The following is a 24,199-nucleotide window of genomic DNA, read 5'->3' on the forward strand; positions in this document are numbered from 1 at the left end:
AACGGAAATTGGTAAATTGAGCGCGTGGAGAGAATGGGTGTTTGGTGCGAGGCAATTATTAAGGGATGACTGATCGAGCATTTCGCGAGGAGACGTTTCAATCGTCGTGTTCGAGTTGTTTTTTTATCTGTATGCAGATATAGAGAATGGAAGCTGTTAGGAATGTTAAGAAGAAACTGAAGCAGGTGCACGTGGCTGAAGAAATTTCAGTTAGAAGTGATTCTATGAGATGTGGAAGGGTTTAATTTTGTGTTCATGTAGGCTCTCTAGGTTTATTACTTTTTGATACCCTCGCGTTATTGTATGAGTATTATAGGATGTACAACACATCACTTTCTCTACAGTGACTTTCTCACATTTCTTTATCACGCCATCATTGCATCACAAAACAATGTAGAGGTGCGTAAACGTCGAAACGTCTCCGTACCAAAACACCTGATGAGACAACCTTTAATGATTAAATTTGTATCTGTTCCCGATGGAACATTCCATTCGACCTTTAATCTCCATTCGATCTCCAATTCTAATCTTTGTTTTTTTTTTCTACAGATAAGAATCGAGGACGATCGACATTGGGTCGAGCACGGGGTTCATTAGCGGGACAGCGTGTTTCCATGAAACGTTTCGATCGTTAGCGTACTCGTCGCTGATAAAATTCGAAACGAACTGCGAGCCTTTTAAGCGAGTATTGATTCTTTCGAGTGCATGTGTTTCCGCGGACAAGGCCGAGCGAGTCGTTTCCCGATGCTATCTGCCTATCGCGGCATGGGACGCTTTTCAGGGAAGCCACGTACACGGATTATCGCGCAGCGGTTTCTTATCTGCACGTGGATCATGAAAATGTCGCCTCCGCGACCTGTTTTCCCTCGGAATCGATGCTTCGATCGGGCTGCGACACGAAACTCGGTCGGACGCATTGTTCTCTGATAGAATGACTGGTAAAATAAAACTGACTCGCGCTGGAGAGCCTATCGAGCGCCTATCGATCGGTGATAAAGGTTGATTGGTGGTGTAATAAATTTAAATTACAAGGAGGACCCAAAAAGGCAGAGTTTACGTGGGATAGAGATTCTAAAATCTGGATTTTGTTTTTTCTTCGGGAACATATGTACGAGTAATATTGATTTAAAAAATAGTAAAATTCATACTAATTGAATCTTCGTATTCTACCTACGTCGGTGTTTACTTATTATTAAACTGTGGATGATTATACAAATTCATATTCTCATAGAACCAGAAAAGGAGTTGAAACTTAAATAAAAATACGTCTCTTCTGAATGATACACCATGTGTATTATTATCAATAGTTTATCAAAAATATATAAAAATTCATGAAATGCATAAACATCCACGGCTTACTTTTTAGCTAATTTTCCCATTTATCTGCGTTCATATGAGACCAAGATTAAAACCGTAACGTTCTTTCGTCACAGCGAGCTAAAGGTTGCAATTCCAACGTCACCGTGGTGTTCCTGTTACTTCCAAGAATCATTAACCGAATGATTAACCGCGTCCCAGACGGTGACATCACGAGGACTGGTTTTCAACGCACAAAGAACACGCGCAATTGTCGACGATAGGACGTCGCAAAAAAATGTTTCAATTTGTCCACGTCGCGACAGGGTACACCGTATGGATCGACTCTAGAGCGGCGCTTGGCGGCAGTGTTCGATGACTTTTGATATTTAATCCACGAAGACAGGCACCGCTTTCCCTTGCAAGAAATCGAAGAGCACAACGGAGCCACGTTGCGTAATCTCGCGTAACGCCGGGCACGAGCAACGCTCGATCGAGCTGAAGCCGTTGCGCACCTAGTTATAGATCGCTTGCACGGACGATCACTGGAAAATCGGAAAGAAAACAGCCGATTTCAACGTTCGATTCGCCGCGTGGCACGCGATCAGAGCGTCTGCACGGTTTTCTCCACCGAAAACGAAAGTCATCGCGCGCTGCTCGCGAAGAAGCGCCTCGCGGGCTCGATGGAGGACCCAAGGCTTGCTTCGAATCGAATCGGGTGTTAAGTATAAAGTTTTACTTGGATTTGGACTTAACCCTTTGCACTCGAGGTCTTTTTATCTGGTATCTGTCGAGATGCTTTCTTAGCATTCTATTGTCACGAATGCTAAGCTTAGATTGACTTCAAAGATGAGATCTCTAATTTGAGATTGGAAAATCAGATCACCTTTGCTTCAATCATTTTATTGACACTTTGAGTTTCAAAGAAATTAAACCTAAAGGAAACCTAGTGGTGACTGAGAGTCACCTCTCGAGTGCAAAGGGTTAATTTTCCACCTGTATGCAATTCACACGTTCCTGAAAGGGAATCTAAAATTCTCTAAATACCTCCTAGGGTCAAGAGTACTGTACAGTTTTAAGATAAACACCACCAGTATTAATTATTTACATATATAACAGTTAACCAAATGGTACCCCGGCTGATCACCAGTTAAAATTTCATCGATCCTAGAAGATTGAAATCTCCGATCCTAGAAAAAGGTGCTCGATGCTCCTCCGTCTCTACAATTCGTCGGAAAAGGTCGATCTATTCGACATTCCCCGTGGCCGCGGTAGGAGAAACGCGCGAAGGAGGTTGTTCGCATCGCTGAAAGGAAGCTGCGTGGTCTCGTGACCTTGAAGTACGTATTCGCGTCACCCTTGAACGCGAACCACGGGGCCAGCAGAAGTATAGTCGTATGCTTAACCGATACATGCACTTATCTTCTATGGTACTCGAACGTTGAAAGGCAGGAGCTGCTATAAGTACATGCAAACCGAGCTCGAAATAACTCTAGCTCTCCGTGGTCTACGGTCGCGTCGCAAGGTCGGAATCATCGATTCGAGAAGATCCCCCGGCTAATTAAAGCGTCCCCGTCCTCGTTCGTTGCGAATCGATCGCCTCGCGTCCCTTTTCGAGAAAGAAATTCCGTCGCGCGATCCGTTATCTCCTCGGGACCGTTTCCGATTAAGGGGTTACACCACCTCGGGGACGGAAAATAATCGTGATACTTGGCGAATTAATTGCGCTGGAACTGCACGCTCGATACCATTGCGCTTGCACTGCGCGAATGTTCATTGTTCGCAGAGTGAAAGAATATTTTTGGCTTTCCCGAAGGAAGACTTTTTAATTCGAGATGGCGGCCTTATGAGGAAAGGTGTTTCGAGGCACGTGGCGCAATGGGGATGGAATTTTGCTCTTCGTTGGTTCGAACTGTCGTTGCACGACGAAAAGGAATTTTTCAAATTGTTCGAATGGTGCAACCCTTTAAGTCGGAATGAATATCTACAAACTCCCATTCCCAACTGGTGTCGGTAGTTTTACTCCTTCTGGAAACGTGTAAATTCAATTAAAGCTACTACACTTACTAGCAGAGAAGGAGCAGATGTACTTTGACGAAACGGTAAATAGTAGCACTAGAAAATACACCTGCTGTTTGCTTTGCTGTAACCAGTGGCGCTAGTACAGGTGGGGCACTAGGACTATACGTAGGCGCCAGTCTAAGTAGCACAGGTGCCAAAACGACTACGAATTCAAACCGAATCTACGCGTTTCCAGATCGAGTCACACCTGGCGCCAGTTGTAAAACGCTCAAAACCCCGCTTCGTTCGATAAACTATCGTGCCCGATTCGCCATGCTCGTTTTCTTGATCTTTGGCGCAACTGAAATGTCAACGAAAGCAGAAACGTACGAGAAAATCGGTACAAAGAGATCGGAGGTAGGGTCGGTTGCATAGGGTGAGGGGGTTTGGGGCTGGATGCATGCTATTAGTAATAGTGAAGACGTACCCTGTACCAAGTGGCCACCTGCGAGGCGCTCGAAAGGGGTGGAGAAGCGGTGGTATATCCGCGACGCAACGCACACACCGGAGGTGGAGGGTGAAGGTCGGGCCCGAGGGCGCGATTTTTGTATGGTTTTTTTTTCGATTTTGAGTCGATTTCGCGCGTGCGCAGTACGGGGGTGCGTTCGAAGAGGCGGGCCCCAACAAGACGATAGCACAGGTGAAGTGGTGGTTGGTGGTAGTTCGGTGATGGTGGTGGCGGGTGTAGTGTATTCGCACGCCCCGTGCAAGTGAGGCAAAAGCAAAAACAACAACAACAACAACAACACCACAGGTCAGAAAAATATACACGATTAATATAAATTCGTTGGGACACTCGCGTGTCTTTCAGTGCGTATAAGTACTAATAATATATCTAACTTAACGATGCATACATACGTATAGCTACTCGATTCTATGCGTGTGTATGCATATCTATTATACTTTTACATGGATCACGAACGTGTGCGGATGGATAGTGTTTGTGCGTGTGTGACTGTTCCGCGAGAATCGCCCGGAACTCGTTCGATGACCTCGGAAAGCGTGGATCCGTCGAGAGGGACTTGGATTTTCCATCCTTTTGAAAGCTTTCGCGCTTCGATAGACGGTGTGTCCTGTTTACATCGTTCCCTTCGAATATCTGTGAATTTATCGACGTCGAGACCGAACGTTTCAGAGGAACGCTGAATGGTTTCGAGAAGGACATCGTTTGCCGCAAGTTGTTCTGTAGGTGGAACGCGCAAGTTCAATTTCTTAACGTTCGATGCAATTACGTGCTCCTCGAAAGCATTCAGGTTACGGTGGAAACACTTAACGGTGCGGTCAACGGATTCGTAGATATTCCAGGGGAACCATTTACGCAGGCATCCTCTCATTGCCGAAGAGCTTTGAAAATTTGTAGGCAGAGATGAGCAAAATTATTTTCGAATCACAGGTGACGAGTATACCCGACGAGTAGCAATTTGCTCTGACACTGGTCGATCAAAGTATTTTTACCGAAGGTCGTATAACCTTCGCGTTCATTGACGATAAATTACGTTAATATGTTATCGTCAATGAATATCGAGGGGTTGGGTTATCAAGACCTTGGACGAACTAGTATCAACTGAATTCGATTGACGTATTCTGTCGTTCGATTCGAATTCTTGCTGTTACTCTACATCCAACGAGCGAGAAGGTGTTTCACATTCGATTCGTTATGAAAAATTCGTATGCAGATAAAATTCGAACTCATCTCCGCGCACCTGGCGTACCGAGAGTAGCAACAAATGCTCGATTCGCGCTTGGCCTGCGGACTCCACGCTCCAATACGACGACCGAGCGCGTGCAGCGGTCGATTAATAGGGTAGCCAATTATCAATAAAGGCGAAAGTCCGCGCGGAATGCAGGTGAACGTATCCAGCGGTAAGTCGGTTACGGCTGCGAATATCCGAGGCCGAGGCACATTCGACCAAGTCTTTATCGTTCGTCATCGAACTCGTTCCGAGAACAGGATCTGCTGCGGGGGCTGTTCCGAAGCGGAAGACCGTCGAGGAAGGTGGCGAGGAAAAACGGGAGACGCTGGCAAAGAACCGAAGGCTGTCAGGAAAGAATCGATTCTCGTTTCGTCGAGAATCCCTGACTTTCATATTTCTAATGTATTTTTAGGCTACCCCTGGACAACCTCCACGTTTGTAATCTGTATGATCCATTATAATTAATAGATTCGTTATTGTGTATTTGAATTTAGAAATTTGTATGGAGCATATTCGTTATAAATGTCTTTCTTTCGTTTGAACATCTTCGTTTCATTTGCAGTATGATAATTTCATTTATCGAGAGTGTCAGTTTCCGGAGTGTTCCACTATTTGTTTCAAACAGAAAGTTGGATCATGACACCATTGTAAATGTGTGCAATAAAATAAAGTGACTTGGAATGAAATTTGAATGAACTTTTCTTCAAATGTCCAGGGTCTGCACGGTACTACCAAACACTTTAAAATTCAGAATTTCTTTTCCAAAGAAGCTTTCACTTCTGTGTTCCCTAATACCAAGGAGAACTGACCGTATAATAAAATTCATTTGGCAATTATTCCAGCAGACCTTCGGATTCCTTTGCCAGGCTTCCCTCGCGATAGAAAAAATGTGGACCAAAACTGACACGAAGCAGAAGCCACGCATGTGCCTTCTAGTTTCTATTTCGTCTAAGGTATACTCGTGTTCAGGTGTCGTTGTCAGTGAGTGCGACTAATACGTGCCTCCTGCGAGGTCTCGAAACCCTTCGGAGCCCGGGAGGACGCGTGGTCGATCGCGAAGCGGAGCGCAGGACCTTCGGATTCGCGTGTTCTTTCCTCGTATAAATTTTCGTGGCGAGCCAACGCGTGTCTCGTTACTCCTACCGAGTAAATCTCCTGATAAATAAAGCAAGACGTTCACGAACGGCCGCGCACGGTAGCGTTTCTTCTCGGTGCAGATCTCTTAATCCTGCGCGCTTCGTGACTTTCCGCGGGCTCCGGGTACGACTGGCCAAGATGGAAAAAAGAGAAAGAAGAGCCGGGAAGCCCGATCCGGCCTTGCCTCGGGAACCCTTTGCTGCGAGCCGAGTCGGGAGGGAGTTCTCTGCAATTTCGCGAAATCAGCATACAAAGTGGCAGGCTGCCGCGCGACGATCTCTGTGTACTTTTGAGAAAGCACGATCGAGTCCTTGGAGGTGCTCGTGACCGATTGCGCGTCGCCGATGCGGAGGACTCCGATCCCAGATACGGCCGAGCATTTTCTTCTTTTAATAATACTGGATGGATCGGAACCAACGTGAAGCGTTGGTCGTATTTTTATTCGAGATTTTTAATTTGGGAGATTTATACTCAGTCCCATAAATATTCATCCCTCCATGTTTGTTGAAGAAATTTGTCTAAATTAAGTGATAGGTTCGATGTTACTCTTGAGCGATGTACATACAGTCAGTCCCATAAGTATTCGTACCCTCTATATTTATTGAAGAAATTTGTCTAATGTAAATGAATGCTTCATGATTCCAAATAAATTTATAATCATATATATATACATACATGTACATGTCTAAATTAAATGATAGGTTTGATGTTTGCAAATATTCATTATAAATAAACATGTACTTGCGTGAAGTTTATTAATGTTCATATTTATAACGAAGCATTTATTTGGAAACATCTAACCTGTAATTTAATTGAGACTTTCTTTAATAGACATAGAGGGTACGAATACTTATGGGACTGACAGTATATTCGTGGAATAAGGGCGCACCAGACTTGGTAATTGGATAACTGTAGCTTTTGAATTTTTTATTCATATGCTTAGGGCCTCTTCAAATATTTACCAACACATACATTTTCTAGGAATAAAAGTATTTCTTTAGGCAATTCAAGAAAAGTTGAATCAGAGGAATTCGTCAACCTCGTTCAAAGTTAAAAAGAAAAAGCCTGTATCTGCAACACTTCTGGATTTAAAAATGAGCATCAAATCGTACCAATAAACCTCCCACGCCTATTCCACGATTGTCCTTCGATTGTAACGAAAGAATCTTCTCTCGAGGCTCGAGCGTGGGTCTGCCCGACTCTTCCAGGCCTGCAGGGGCGTTCTAGTGGAATGGTAACGGATTCCCGCGAGATGTGTAGTCGGAAGTGAGCGGACGCTAGGTAGAACGAGCTTACCTTGGGCAAGGATGCGAGGCATTGCTGCTTCACGTCCCAGACAAGCTGATCCTTCGGGAACTGAAGACACTTGCTGACGTAAAGCTCTGGGACGTGAACCCTGGCGAGAAGGACTCCCTCCTCGACCGGTCCTGCCTCCGCAGTTGCAGCCGCGACTGCAGCCGCATCTTGATTCTGTTGACCTTGAGCTTGGCCTTGAGTCTGGCCGCCCTGCGGACTCCCGACCTGGTTCGGTGTCTGTCCCGTACCAGCAGGCGACGAATTTTGTTGCTGCTGCTGCTGCTGTTGTTGTTGTTGTTGTTGTTGTTGTTGTTGTTGTTGTTGCTGCTGCTGCTGCTGTTGCTGCTGTTGCTGCTTCGGTCCCGCCTCCATTGCGAGGACCTCGCGCTGCTCGAGGATTCCACCTTCACTGGCTCACATCTGAAAAGGAAACGAGATGGTTAGTCGAAGATAATTCGTGGAGAACACCATCTTTTGCATGGGTATTATAAACACTTGCAATGTTTGTGCAAAATTATTTCTACTGTGTTCTAGTTGTAGGTCCTCTATATTTGCCAATTTTATTTTCAGTGAAATCATTTTTCAGTCCACAAACTAAAAGGACCAAATGCTTGAAATACCGATCGCCAAATAAAATTAAGGTGTCTTCCTTAATTCATAAAATTTGAAGTGCTTCGTCGAGATCCTGATTAAATAAAACATTTAAGAGACTCGCGCATCTTCCTTATTACTTCCCCGTTTCCACGAAACACGAGTTAATCGCCTCGAGTGTGCCGTTACCGTAATACTGCTCCGCCGAATCGAAAAGATATCTGGGAGGAAGATCTCGAGGACCTGCGAGCGGTGACATCGTGGACGAGAGAAGAGGGGGTTGACGACGATGAAGAAATTAAAACAGCCGGGATGATTCGCTGTTTATAACTCCGGTAAGTAACGGTATAAGAAAGACGAGATTACCGCAATGGAAATAAAGAAACGGCGCCGAGACGCCGCGCCATGACGATTTTTAAGGATCGTAAAAGCCTTTTATGCTTCGTGCCGTGCACGACGCGTCTCGCTGTATTTCTTTCGCACGAACTGCCGTCCAGATGTACCGTGTGCAATTTATAAAGGGTGCAGCGAAATTATTATCATAGTATATCACTTATTAGCGGCTTTAAAAACTGATCGACTCCTTGAAAATATTCAAGTCTGACAAACCTCTAAAAACATCGACACTTTGGTAGTTGATACTGGAGACATCGTTTCTATCGTACTACCTTGTAATTTATAATGCAAAAATAAGAGGAGCTTAAGTCACCACTTCACTGCTTTCAAAATTCTCAAAAAGAATGCAGCACCTCGAACGTTTCATACCAACCCTTATGAAAATGTCCCAGCAAAAGAATTTTTATCTCCAAAATTATTAAACATACCAATTTCAATATTTTTTATTTCGATTCTAAGATGATTGTACTTCCAAACAAAGTTTTACCTTCATTCCTCAGACGTGGAGAATCGGAAGAATTTATTCCCGACAGTTCGGGTGAGTATTCGAGGCGAGGAACTCCCGAGCAAACACGTCGTTTCGTTTCGCGCCAAGGGATTACGTGGCACGTTCGTCGCGTGATCGAAGAAGCGTTGGGTCCGCCGTGGTGTCCAGGATACACGCATCGAATCGATTATGCAGACGTACGTAGGCATGTTCGCGTTCCCCGCGCGTACCTGCGAGCTTCTCTCGCTGACGCGATAACGCGCCTCATCGTTTTACAATCCGACCTCCAACCTCCGGGGGTTAACTATCGGTCAGCGATAACTTACGGCCCTAACGAGCGCCTCGCGGCTCGGCACAGTCGCTTTCACTCGAAACTTTCAAGCAGATGCGAACGCCGTGACTCTCGCGTCGACGAAACTCCTCAAAATCGACTAGAAGGATTTTTTAGGATGGTGAGGTGAATTTTTCGAGTGGGTCATGATGAGTCACAACGCGTCAGAATGAAATACATTGTGACATAATGCGTCAGAATGGATCATATTATGTCACAACGCGTCAGAATGGATCATATTGTGTCACAACGCGCCAAAATGGATCACATTGTGTCATAACGCGTCAGAATGGATCATATTGTGTCACAACTTGTCAGAGTGGAGCACACTGTGCCACAACGCGTCACAAGGAAACACATTGTGTCACAACACGTCAGTTTTGATCACATCGTATCATAAAGCGTTATATCTCGCCATATTGCGTGACAATACGTCGCAACATCTGACAAAGCATCGCAATCCATCGCATCGCGTCACAACGCATCATACCGCGTCATACATCGCCGTAGTACGTCACATCTCGTCATACCATCCTATCTGCCAGCGTCCTAACATAATCTACATTCGTCTCCTCGCGAGATTGTTCGGTGGTGCGAGGCAGATGTTTCGAACGATGAGAAGAAGCGTCGTTTCTCCTCCGAGGCGAGATCGTCGTAGTCTTAATGAGAGTGCAGTGAGAACGCGACTTGGATACTTCGCGGAGTTTCGTGGCTCACCGCGCATTGTCTAGACAGCGAGTTTCGCTTTTGCGGCGAATGCCAGGGCTGAAGGGAGCCGGAAGTTGCCACGAGGAAACGGTATCGTTGCGAACCGTGAACCAGCTATTAGCCGTCCAATGCGTCGCGAGCACACGCCGCGAAACAGACTTTACTAATTACCCCTCTGTCAAACTTCAACGTACGGACACGGACTGTCTACGATAGCTCCTCCAGCACTGACAGCTGCTGCCGAGGAATGGGAAGCGCCGAACTTGCGATGGAGAACTTCTTCAGTTTGGAGAGACTTGTATTGTGATACATTCGGCACATTCTATTTTTTGAGTATAGCGTAGCTTTAGAGTAGACATTTTGTCTCTGAATTCTACCTTTTCCTACGCAATTAGGTACAACTCGTTTTTCAAAGACGGAATATATACACTAAATATATTGTGTATATCTTGATCCTTCGAAATGTCTACGTGTAGCTCATACTCTACATTGTCCGCGTTCCCCTTACTCACGGCGCCACATTATTCTCAACCCAGGAGCCGATTTTTCCGGTCACCTGTACAATGCATCGCGCGCATGCGATTCGACTTGCGCCGTATTCAGCTTAGGCGAAAAGCTCCAGAACGAATTGACCGCGTGAATCGTGGACTTACCGTGTCCTGCTTACACGCTTCGGAGTGTTCGAAGGCAGCGCAGCCCGAGATGTCAGGTGGCACGGGGAGAAGTTTGATGGCAAACCGCAGACGCCATTAAATGTAACCGTCTTGCCGGCAGGCTCGGCTGCGTTAAAACTTTAAATAACCCACTGACCGCACCGTGTATAGATACACGTCTTACGCTTCGAGGACAATAGACCCAAAGGAGCTCCGGACCAAGTGGAAACGCCCGCAAGGTCGCCACCATCGCGCCCAGCCCAGAAAAACACTCATCCTTAGGCGTTAATATTCAGCCGACGAAAAGGATTTTCCTTTCTCCGGCACGACTTCCCTTGCCCCCCACCATTCCCGTTGCTGGAAGAAAGAACGCTGCCATCGAGCCTACGGAATATGAAAAAGAATGGAGACTCGATGGAGGAGGCGCGTCTCGTTTCTTGGGAGAGTCACGCGATCCGCTCGCGTTAATAATTTCGTTGCCACCGTTCGCGCTCCCCGCGACCACGATTATCCTACTCGACATCATCGACGACCAACTCGCAAGAAAATGAAAACAACGTTAATGCACGGTGGACACGAGACACCGCGCGGTATCGACTTGACGCCTCGACGAGCATGTTCCGAAGGATGGCATTAAGTCGTTTGGGACCTTTTGGTCCAGCAATGATAGAATGTTGCCACTTTAACCGGAGCACCGGGTGGGAACACCTTCGAGGAGGACTCGAAGCTGTAGACCTTAACGCTTGTGTCATCTGACTCGTGGACTTTTACTTTGAAAGTGCTTTTAAAGTTACTAATAACATATATAAGAATGTTCTATAGAAATTTCAAGTCGATGGGGTCAGTACTTTCCAAGAATGGTGGCCAGCTGAGAACACCTAGTACGAAAACCTAGTAGCCATTTTATATAAATACACTCCAAAGTGTACACACTTGCGTGTCCCCAAAATATTGCCATGCTTCTATCACTCTATAAAATTTAAATGCTTTATACATGCCAAAAGGGTAGTTTCAACCATGTGCATTTCCTGCAGAAAATTCATGGGGATCCTCTTGTTTAGGGTCACTGTAATTTCTTCGAGAACGAACGACTAATTTAACGAGTATTTTGGCGTTTACAGTGAGCCAATTGCACCGATATCGATACGCTACCGCTTTTTCCAGCCGACTAATCGATTATCAGAACCCACGAACGCGATATCTGCGCGCGAGTCGAAGAGAAACAAAAGGAACGGCCACAAGAAAGATAATAAGAGGGAACGGAGGGAGACGATGATGAACTGGAGGAACATCGTACGGATGGACGGACAGCAAACGCATCAATGACAAGCCGTAAATCATAGTTTTACGACCCGTCTTTATGTGGCCCTTATTCGTGGCACTCAACGGTGGAGTGCCTTCGAGATTTTTCTGTCTGGCCACCCTGTGTGTAGCGCACTCAGGGCCGTACGACTGCACAGGTAAAAACGGGCGTGTTTTCACAGGCCTCGCGAAAGAGAACTCGTCGCCTCTAAGGAGGACTCCGTGGTTGACAATTTCACTTTTGTATCGGAGGTTGTCGACATTCGAGTGGATCGAAAAACTGTGGCACCTAACTGAAGGGTGATTTCTGGTGACCCAATTAAAATTTTATATATACTCTAACAAACCATATGTTTCAAAAAATTGATTTCATTCAATACCCCGTACCTCATGTAGATAAAATTCCAAAGGCCTTGGATCAACACGTCTCTTTAAAGAATCTCTCGTATACTCTTCTACAATTCCAGAGATTGAAATCCTAAACGACAAGCCCAGACAAAAATAATCCCAGTCTCAATTCAGACCTAAAAAGTCTCAAGGATCGTCAAACATTTTTTTAAACGAGCGTAGACGATTGGAGAATCGTCTTCTTTCGCGAAGAGGCGAGGTTCGCTCGAGTATTCTCAGCTCCGTCCGCCCCTGGATGCACGTAAGTGCATATAGCAGGTACCCGCTGCGTGGGCGTCGCTTTACGGGTTTGCTTTTAAGTGGCCGTACCTTAATTCGAGAGTCACCTAACAGTGTCGTGCTTAACGGTGATTCGAGCGTAATTAAAAAAATCCAAGGCTGTCCGTGGAACTATGCCCGACGACGAAGGGGAGGAACGTCGAAGGACGACGAGGGTTAAGGTACGACCATGACATTCTCGATTCTACAGCCGTGGATGCTCGTTGCAACTATGCTGCCCACCTCTATGCTAACCCCCTAACGTTGGAAGTACAAAGGAGAACTCTCGCACGACCCAACGGAAACGCGTGAAGACTGAAGGTTCTCTATGTTCTCAATGTTTGCAACTGAGATTTGGAGGGAGATAAACGAAGACTGAGGTCAGGGGAAAACGAGTACGAGAAATATAGAAATCAAGCAGAGGTCTAACTATTGGAAATTGATGTTTGATTCCGAAAAAAAAGACTAAGGAAGGACCGCTATTCTGTTTTACAGAGCCGCTCAGCTGTCTTGATTTTTCGGAACAGCTGATTCGTCGCTATTTGGCTAGCGACAGGTTCTCGTGTGTGAAATAGAACAACCGCTAATCCATCTTGAGTGATTTTAAGAGTGCCTACTAACAAACAGCTACCTGGAAAGCGTACAGAGGATCAGTACCTTGAAGGTTGATGGATTTCACAGTTAATCTATCGATATAGTACGATTTTTTTAAAAAGATCTGTTCCTTTTATAAGAAACTTTCTCCTTTGAAACGATTTCCAAACGATATGAAACAAGCTATTCGTAGGAGGAATTCGTACCACGCTCCGTTATTTTCCCAGAATAGTTCAAGTCTCGCGATCGGTTCTTCGATAAGGGCTGAGAGGAGGCTTGAAATATTCAAGTCTCGTATTTCCGTCGGAATCGAGGGAAGGGTAGCTAAATTTTTAAAATTCGATGCGCAACCAATTTCTTTCGAGAAACGAATTCGCGTTGGAAGACAAGCCAATCCTTCGGGGCTTCCCCGGCGGAGAACGCGGATTCCCGTGAAAATTGCTCGCGATGCTGAATCGCGCGCAACCGTTTGATCCCCTCGATCGTTCAATCAAGCGATTACCAGTTCGTTCCCGCGTTCATCGCGGCCGATCAGCCCCGGTTATCAAAACTGATTTCGCTGATGAAAACGAAACGCTTCGGAGCAAAGCGCTTCCGGCGAGAAGAAAGTCGTCGAGGGTTGGAGGGATGCAAGGTATGGAAGGTACATTCCCTGAAGAAAACCTCACCGAACTCTGTCTCTACCGTGAAAGACGAGTCAGAACCAGATTTCACGAAGAATTTTGTCCTGATACTGGTCATTCATATATTTGTTAGAATAACCATATCTTTAAGTGTTCGATGAATTTACAATTGTCTATTTGAATATAAAGAAGCTATTCCATCGGTGACCACCAGGTTTATCTAATATTCTACCCATACATCTTACATCTGCAACATGAAGAGGGTGTGTCATGTTAAAATTCATGTACTCAGTTTCTGACAATTTCAATTCCTCAGCATCCTACCAGGAAGTACTGGTAACATTCTGCGAGACCATCGGTATTCTCAACAGACTATAACAACCTTGCGTAACCAGTCTTTTTTATCTTTGTTAAAATCGACCCATAAAGTGCAACTAAATTTGTTGACACTCGCTAATAACCTCTGACGTTGATACGACTTTAAACCTTAAATTAAAAAAAAAAATTTCAATTTCTACTTGCACTATGTGTAGGTAATTCAGGTATATGCCTTTTCTTTAACTAGCTTCCTGCAAAGCTAACTTTACATATATGAACTCCCTCAGCTCACAATCCTCGGATACAGCACTCCCGTAAAATTAAAAAGAAAAACTTCCTGAATCAGAAAAGAACAATCTGACGAACGCAATCTAAATCCCGTGTCGCAGGTATTTTCTCGTCGGAGTGTACATAAAGAGGAAGTTCCCCTCGCGATGAGCGGAGTCTGGTCACGAGGAGGCGCGTAACGCACGTGTAACGATCCTCCGTCGTCGTGCGAGCGCCGGGGGGTGGCGCGAGAGAAGAATGTCGAAGCAAACAGCGAGGCTCGTCGCGGCGTGGTCGTCGTCGACGTTAACGGAAGGGAGGAGAAAGAATAACACGTCGCCCACCCTCTTCTCTCGCTCCGGCTATAGCGTCTTCAGCGTCGTGCCCGATAACTCCCCTTTAAGGGTGCAGCCCTTCGTGGAATTCGCTGTTTCGCCTGCGGCGCGCAGATGCACGCGCCCCTTGAGAACTTTTTTCCTCCTTCACGATTCACGAGCGTCGTAGACGAAAACGTCGATGCCATCTTCCCGTGGAAACGAGTCCCCAAGATATTCGATAAGGGGAGGCCGAGGGTAAACAGGCCGCTTTGCGCGAGAAAAGCTGCTGAGAATAGACCGGAAGTTTTCGCGAATCGAACCTCTGAGAAAGGAACGCATTGCTCCTTCTGTTTCTTTAGTTTCTGTCGCCTAGGGCGTTCGTTGCCTTTTTTAGTTCGGTGTTTGATCTTTGGGGGTTGGGGAAACTAAGAGAAAGTAGTATCAGAGGCTTGAACGATTAGAGTGATATTACTATTACTTTAAATGAAGCAAACAAAGATAGTAGATAGCAACTAAAAAAAAAATAAGAAATGTTGAAGTCACCTTCAAGTATCTACGCAAACATCACGAATCCTTTCTTCGACTTCCACGCGCCCTTTCTAAAATAAACACCGCACGGAAGCGTTTCTTATCACAGATCAATTCGGTCTATCAAAAGGTTGGAGCGAGGAAATCGAACGCAAACTTCCGTCGAGGGTCGCGAAGAATAGCAGCAAATAATCGAATCGCCCGATTGGATACTGCGCGGGAAGGTTAAAAGGGATGCAAGGACGAACGTCGAAGGTCGGGGAGAGGATCAAATGTCGCCCCATTCACCAAATGTATAAATAACTTTTCAGACTTTCGCGTATCTCTGTCGCCGTTGAATCCGTTCCACGGTTGGCAAGGCTGGTTGCGCGCAACGATATTCGTTCCCCTTTTGTAACGGGCGGGCTCGTGGAACGGATAACCGGACGGCGCGGGCGCTGCATTAAATAGAGAAATATATGGGGCTCGTTATTTGCTATCGGGACACGTTACGGAGCCATTAATCTGCGCTGAACGCGCACAGGCGAACAGAGGCACATCGCATAAAGGTATACGTGCCAGATCATGTCCCACATTCCGCGAAAGAAACTCAGCGAACGCGACCAACCTTGAGCGTTCGATCACAATTCAGCCAGCGTACGCCTCCATATCGATAATACCGTCTTCGAGTCGATCGATCGTCAGGTGCGCCTCGTTCGACGTCGATCTTTGCTAGGGAAATCGTTTCACGCTTTCAGTTTTCCGGGAGACGCACGTGTTTCTCGATGACGAATCGCGGAAGGGCATTGAATCGATCCCGTGACTTGCGGTAATCGGTGAATGAGAAGGTGGTAGGCTCGAGTTTTAAGATTGCAAAAAACTGAGCGATTGTTAACTTTGGATTCAGAGTCAGAGATGAATGTTTAGGTGAACAAGATAATAGAGAAGCATGCAAACAATTACGAGTTATCTCAGATAATCAACACGAAATACTGACCAACCGATCGCTAAGGTTATTTGCGAAATGACTCCCTAAAGGTAACGAGAATCCTTCGCATCACGCTATAGGACTCAAAACTTTCGACTTCTACGCTCGAGACTGGCTCTATATGCCATATAGAGGCCATATCCCGATAGCAAAGGGTAAGGGCTACTTACTACAATTATCACGCCCACTGGTTGGGTGGCGCTGGACAAAGGATGACACCGTTCAGTGGTCCTGGGCCGTAAGGCTGCAGGACTCATGCTAATCATCGAATCCCAAACGAAATGCCACGGTTACACAAACAAGACCACTGCCCTACGCTCCATCTCCCACGCAACAGCTCTTGAGCGTCGAGTTCGTATAACAAGCTCACCACCGAAAAGGGGGTCTTGGCTCTCGAAGCAGGAAAGCCATCCTTTCGCCCGCGAGAAATCGCAATGCACTTGCCTGGGAGGCTTCAAATCGAGACGTATGCTCCGACGAACAACAAAAAAGCTCTAACACGCGAGTGTCGGGGGGATGGTTGGGCCGCGGGTGCGCCCTCCGGTTCAAAACAAGCCGCGCAAATAAAAGGAAGCGGGTCGACGGGGAGGCGAGAGAAAGCAGTGGGCGAGACAGAGCGTGAAAAAGGAGAGCAGGAGAGACGGAGGTGCAGGGTGGCGAAAGACGAGAGGCGGCACTCGATCGCGCAGCGTTGGAAAAGCACGTGCCGCAACGAATGCTGGTTGCCGACACTTACCCCACGTTCAACGACCCCTGGGCTGCGAGAGCGAGAGACGACGATCAACCCCCTTCGTCCACGGCGGGCTATCGCACCATCTCACCACCACTAGCGGCCATTGCCGAAAACAAGCCCGCAGAGCACACGGCGCACCCCCGTTTGCTCGCTGGGCTGCTCGTCTCCGTTTCGCGACGGAACCCGCGCGCGCGTTGCCGGTTTCTTTTTTTTCGGGTCCTGCCTGCGAGATGCACTAGCAAGATGGCGACCGTTCGGTCCTCACCTCTCCGGTGAACCCCGCGGGAGGGAGACGGAGATGGGGGTGATCGAAGGGCACCGAAAGAGACGGAGGACGTCCGTGGGGCTGGTACGCGACCAGACGAGCGGTTTCGCTGGCGAAAAGCGCATCGGCGACGCGACAGGGAGGACCAGCGGCTCCGAAGCGAGACCCAGCCAGCGTGGAGTGCATCGCGCGACTGTCAGGATGCGGGCGGGGACGGCGGGGGTGGGACACGGGCGCGTGTGTTCCGGCGAGAGGCCAGGTGGCGCCAGCGCAGCCACCCGGTCTTCGGGATGCTCCGGGGGTAGTTCGGAGAGCGGCTGGTGGTGGATGTTCGTCGCTTGGCAACCACGAGAGATCGACCGAGTGTGCCAACCCCACCCCCGACCACCCCCGTGGCCACCCACGCCCCAGGTTACCGCGTCTTCGCTTTCCCTGCGCTCTCTGTCTCTCGGAGGGTGGGGGCTTGTTACGCGATTTTCTCGTTTTTCCTCTCGCTCGCGCGAGTCGTTTCCCCTGTCACGGGGGATGGTATGGTTTTCAGGGAATTTATGAGAATTTTTGAGAACTTTTTAGACAACGAATCGTATGAGTGAATCATATCGAATCTATATCTATTACGCCGATAGGGGATGTACTGTTTTTTAACCCTTTGCACTCGGATGTCTCTTCCAAGGGGACATAGTAAGTCCAGGCAAATTTGATTAGTGATTACACAGGATAAACTTATGGAAGCGTAAAGTTCGTAGAAGCGTATGATTCCTTGAAGGTTTCTAGCCAAATATCACGAAAGATCAAATAAAAATATGGTACATATATTAAGATACAGTCAGTTACGAAAATATTCGGACATCGCTATAGTTCTGACTATTATAGTTCGTACTTTAGAAATTTATGCAATAAGAACAAAAAGAGGTTTCACGTGTGTTACTACACAGTGTGTAGTTAACAAAAACATAAGAGATATTTATTTACGACAAGTGATTACATAAATAATAAAAGAAAAATGGAAAGTACGCTTGTTTTCATGTCACGAAAATATTCGGACACTTGCTGTACTTCTCAAGTTTCCAGGTTCCAGGAACTGACTGACAACAATGTTTGTAAACATAGCGTTCCTACTATATACAGAGTATGTTAGAGATCTGATGGCGAAGTCTCTTTTTGTTCTTAATGCATACATTTCTGAAGTACGCACTATAATAACCAGAACTATAATGGTGTCCGAATATTTTCGTGACTGACTGTATATATGTATATAACAAACATGAGCTTGTGTTACATGAAAAAAGAATGTGTACATCTTAAAAAAATGACGAAGAGCATTTGTATAAGAAAGTAAGATGTGGGAACATATTTTTGTATGACACGGTGCAATCTGTGAAGACAAACAAGGAAGCCTAATATCGCAACTTAAAAGATAGAGACTATCAATGCGTATCTACGACTGTGTCACGCATTATCACATATTAGAATAGTATAAAATTTTGATTTTTGACACAAATGTTTCTCGATGTCTAAAGATGCATATAAGCTTGACCATCATCAGAGTAAATTACATGCATTACAAGTTATGTTATGTAATGTGAACATTTTGTGAATTTCGGGTGAACCCTTTCGTGGCTTTTGGAATTTTTAACGGTCAACCGTTTCGAATTACCATGTCGAAAAACACGCCCAACGATTTCGCGGTTGGCGAAATGAAGAATCTTTTGCATGCAAGGAATTTAAAATCTTCCGGCTCTAAGAGTGAACTAATTACGCGTCTACATGTACCAATACCGAATTGGGGAGTCGCCCGGCAGATTTAGCGAGAGTCGGTCGTTTAGAATAAAAGTCATATTAACTGGAATTTATGTTGATACCTATCCCAAAAACACGTCTCACAGTAATAAGACACGATTCCTGTTCGCACATTCCGTAACGAAATGGCTCCGAATGCAAAGGGTTGAGACTAACCTTAATAGCGTGTTTCCACCTCTAGTTTGTGGTGATCCATGTTTAGCACTAAATTCTCGACACGCGCGCAACTCTCCTCTTCCATGGAAGCACTCGATGAGGTACACTTTCCTTTCCACGACGGCGGTAATGTAATTCATTTCATTTTCGGTAAACTGACTCTACGACGGCTAGACCCGAAATGAGGCGGCTCAGGTATCCAACCGTGTTTGAGGCAGCCACCCTTGAGCGAGCAGAGGGGAGATACGATTGTTTAGTTTTGGCAACTTCTCGATGGTCCCGTATTATCCCCACCCTCGACCGCTCTCCCCATTACGGCTCGCGTTACAGGGGCTCGCGTATCGCAAAGTAGTCGCAACACCTGATCGACCTCTGTAAATATTTGTGGGGATGAGAGAATCATTCCTTTGAAGGGGGAGGGGACTTTGTATCTTTTCTATATTGGCTTTCATTCTGAAAAGATGTCTCCTTGAATTTTAACACATCGTTGAACCGTAAACTCGTGTTTGTCCTTGCATTATGTATTTAAATTTAGGAAACGCAGGGCGATGTAGAATATTCCAAAAGCTTTGTTCATCGTGTTCAGTCTTGTCGGATTTTCATTCTTTTTTAACAATAGAATATACTTTTTTCAGTATTTAGGTTTACATCACTCAGTAGTTTATATCATGTTCGATTACGAAATAATAGCCGATGACATGAAGTCGCCTTTGTGTAAAATTGCCGGTCAACGATGTGTTAATAAAAATGTATTTCACCGCCCCTGTACAATTTTCATTTATAATCGCTAATGGATCGCTGTTCAATGTACTTGAATGCTAATTTTCATTCGACGATTTCCAGCCAAATGGTTGTTCATCTTTTATAACACATTTGAAGCCTCCATCTAGATAAAAATTTTGCCCATCTCTGGCCCCCGTGTACTTGCAGCGGAACATTGGTCGAAAAACGATTAGTGGACCTGGTCCGACCAGGAAGAGGGGATGACAGGCAAGGGGGGAGTCGCTGATAGATGAGAACTCGAAGATTTATGAGTGGGAAGAACAACGGGTCGGTTAACGAATGATGATGGTCGATTCGGAAAGGCCGGACCGATGCGATGTCACGACGAGTACATAGATGGAACCTTTTCCTTCATTCCCTTTGAGGTATCAACAAACGATAGTTGCATTTCCAGTATCATCGTCTCATCGATTGAAAAGTTTATTTTTAAACTTCCAGGACGGAAATAAAATTTCTGTTACTCGATACGGTATCTATTATAAATTAAACGAGTAGCGGTAACTATTCGTACCCTATATCTCTATTGAACATATTTATCTAAATGAAATGGTAAGCTTAATATTTCCAAATAAATGTTTCATTATGGATATGTACTTGAATAAATTTAACTCGTGCATATACTTATAATGAAAAATTCATATGAAAACATCAAACCTATCATTTTTTCAATAAACATAGAGTGTACGAGTACTTATCGGACTGACTGTATATCCTTAAAAAATTGTACTACTGGAACCTCAAAAAAAAAGCTGAAACACCATGAAATGTCGTAATTTAAAAAGTATTCTCTACCTGCCTCAACAAGTATTTTAACGATACCTAACAGAGCAAACAAATTTTGTTTCGTTTTTCCTAATTACAGGCTTGGACTTTTGCACTGATCCTAATTGCAAAGAAGAAAGAATGAATGTAGAACGACCTAACTCGACCTTGCGGCCTACTGTTGAACCTTTCCATTCGGCACGATGTTTAAAAGTAGCGTCACCCTCGAATCCTTTCGTTTCCGACCGTTCCCGTTTCGAACAATTCATCCCGAATGTCGTTCGGTCGCGTCCCACCTGACCTCCGCATTAATTAAAAGCCGGCTGACCTAATTAGCTTCTTGGCAGAGATGCTGCCCGCGGTTAGGGAGCACAATGGACCGCCGTTTTCGCCGATAGAACCTTTGACCCTGACGATAATGCGAGCGCGGGCGTCGCGGTCGCTTCGTAGATCGCCAAACGCTCTCCTCAACATGCGACAGGTCGCGACGGTGTCCGGTTAATTGAGAAAATGTCATCACGGATAATTGAGAAGGATTACCTCCGGCACTGTTTATGTTCCTCTAACTCGAGTGGCCGTCAACAGCTGTGAACATTGAAATTCAGCTGGGGACGAACTTCAAAGCGGTGCTGCGCACGTGTAGGCTTGAAAGCCTCTAATGCAGTGGCCGGCAGACTACTATAACCGAGTCAAACGGTGACCCTTGGTGTCTTGAGTCACTTATCGACATTTTAATACAATGCTATTATTTTTTAATGAAAAATAAAGCTTTACCGAGTCTATAAAGAACCTCGAATTTCAAATTCCTACTGTAATGGATAACTTCGAGCTTCGACTAGACACCTCTGCAACTCGAAACTGTTGCGCCCGAATCGAATATACAAAAATGTATCCTTTCCAAGCGAAACATGCCGCTCGAGTTAAAGAAACATAAACAGCAGTAGAAATGAATTCTCGTATCGCGGACCCGACCTTCGAGGCTCCGATTTGACGTCGGAACGGCAGCCTCTCGATTGTGATCGGGAAAGGCGATTTCATCTTTTCCTGGGAATCGATGATCGCCTTCTACGGCAGAGGGATCGATCAGGAACGCGCGTTGCCTTAAAAGTTATTACCGCGTTACGTTCGCTGCCACGTCGCCGGAGACTAATGAGCCAGCCACTCGAGGATGAAAAAAGTTTCAAAGAGGCTCTGATCAAAGGACCGAGATCCATTTGCAACGATTCGAGGCTGCGACGTTCGCCGATTGCGCGGCGGAATCCGCTCAAAGTGTCGCGGATTTTCTCTATTATATTGTCGCACAGTCGTCCCCTCCACTTTCGCGAGCAACGCTACCGTTTATAAACGCGTGAAATCCGTCTAATGAGATGGCAAGAAGAGAAGGAAAATGTTTATATTTATTCCTGCATCGTTGTAAAGTAGACTCGAGGAAATGAGACTGAGAAGCTTCGATACGAGTTGCAAGATCCTTCCAAACTGTAATATGTTGTAGATTGTGCGATAATTGGAGAGATAAAGCGATTAAAAGCCGAGTACACCTGGTACGAGAAATAATAATAAACGAGTAACGAGTATACTCGGCACAATGACTCGAAGAGTTAAACCACGGGCGGAATTCCAAGACGAATCCTGACCGCGACGCGTCGTAATTCAGGTGTGCAACGGAATATTCAGCGGCGCGGTTTACCCATTCTCGCCGGATAAAACGCATAAATATGCAAATAGCAGCCCGCGTGCCATTCACCGAAGCCACCGGAGTGGATTTCATTTAACCCTCGTCCAGTCCACCGGGAAGGAAATAATCGCGTCCCCACTATCGTTGGTGGCATCCTACGCGTCACTTTCTTTGCTCGTCGATCAAACTTTATCCACCATTACTATTATAAATTAATTGATCCATTTCGCAATGGTTTGGCTCGGTTGAACGAAACTTCCAATGATAAATAAGAGAACCCAGCGTACCACTCGTTACGAACCGAGATTCGGAGTCTCCAGTCAATTTATCCTGGAGAGACTCTTTTCCCTGCGATCGTGGATCACGAGGGAGCAACCCTGTCCAACGACGAAAGAGGAATTTCTACGCCCTGGAGAAGTTCACCCTTCCTCCGACGAAACAGGGACCACTAATACGCAGCTATTTGTGATCCGCTTTGGCTCCAATATGTCGAGGATTTCCGACGTCCCCGAGTCGTGAGGGACACCCCCGAACGCCATCCAAGGGAGCTGTTTCCTTTTCCACGCAAAATACTCGTCCCGACTCGTCATCGAACCGAGATAAACATTCGCGAGGGAATGGGAAATGCCAAGAGAGACCAAGGGGATGATGAGGAGATTTATGGCCTTCCGAGTTGGAGTTGAACCTTTTTGGTTGAAGAACATCGATAGGAAAAGACGGTTATGATCAGTTAAAGCAGATGACCTTAATTAATTCAAATTAGGAAAATATGCTCCTTAAATTATTGTATCACTGTTATGGAATGTTCAGCTACCTCGTATACTTGTTTTCCAGACTAGTAATATAATAGCATTAGTAATAAATAGACTGCGGATCTTTATGCATTTATAGGAAATTTGAATGTGCGAGAAGCTACGAAATGCAAACAATATGCAAGAATATAAAATAGATTGAAAGTAAAGTTCATGTTATAACATTCGCAGAATAAAATAAATTCCTATTCAGATTCAATTTTTGTAGGCACGTTCGCGAAGATTTTATTTTGCATACAGATCCGCAGTCTAGTAATAAATAAGTACTAATAACGAATATTAACCCTTTGCACTCTGCGCCATTAAAACGACCGAACAAGAATTACATTACATAAAATAGACTAACTTTGGAAACGTGTCTTTTTTGGTATTGGTAGATTTGACTTAAATTCTTATAGCTTTCTTGAAGCGTTGACACCACTGCAAACATAAAGGATTTGACACTAACAAGATTCGTTAGACTTACGATGTCCCCTGACAGGGTTAACCCTTCGCACTCGGAACCTTTTTTTCTGGTATCTACCAGCAACTCGAAATGTTTCTTAGCATTCTATTGCCATGAATTCTAAGCTATCTAGATTTGAGAATAAGGTCACCTTTACCTCGCCGACAATCATTTTATCGACATTTCGAGCTGTAAAGAAATTAAACCTAAAGAAACATTAGGTATTGTAGACTGAGAGTCACCTCTCGAGTGCAAAGGGTTAACAGTTCTGAAACTATAAAACATTATCCATTCCTAACCCCCAATAATTCCAACCAAGATATCCATGACTGACTCCTGATAGAATCGCAGATAATATTTATGGTAGCAACATCAGTAAAGGGAGGGTAAGGATCAGGAATTCGCGTAACAACTTTGTTGGGAGCGGTATCTTCGAGAACCGACGGGTCGAGCTCGTTACTCGACGAAAGCCCTTTCGAAGGACGATACTTCTGACTTCGACGAAGGTCTGTCGAGTGGTTCGAAAAAGGGCGCAG

At 45.5% G+C, this 24,199-nt stretch overlaps 1 protein-coding gene across 9 annotated transcripts in view; it reads right to left on the reverse strand.

The window, feature by feature from the left end:
* LOC128873842 (SH3 and multiple ankyrin repeat domains protein 2) overlaps positions 1-24,199 on the reverse strand; it is a 206,120-nt gene that overhangs the window by 56,624 nt on the left and 125,297 nt on the right. For 6 of the 9 annotated variants that reach the window (XM_054117748.1, XM_054117751.1, XM_054117743.1 and 3 more), the window contains 2 exons: positions 7,485-7,904; positions 3,785-3,802 (listed from right to left, as the gene is read on the reverse strand). In XM_054117748.1, coding sequence (XP_053973723.1) covers positions 3,785-3,802; positions 7,485-7,856 — 390 coding nt within the window. In that variant the 5' untranslated portion in view covers positions 7,857-7,904. Of the gene's footprint in view, positions 1-3,784; positions 3,803-7,484; positions 7,905-16,968; positions 17,420-24,199 lie in introns of those variants that run through there. The other 3 variants (XM_054117747.1, XM_054117754.1, XM_054117746.1) reach the window with 2 other exon arrangements.

Source organism: Hylaeus volcanicus, chromosome 3 (genome assembly GCF_026283585.1).
Source record: "Hylaeus volcanicus isolate JK05 chromosome 3, UHH_iyHylVolc1.0_haploid, whole genome shotgun sequence".
In the NCBI taxonomy this organism is placed as follows: domain Eukaryota; kingdom Metazoa; phylum Arthropoda; class Insecta; order Hymenoptera; family Colletidae; genus Hylaeus; species Hylaeus volcanicus.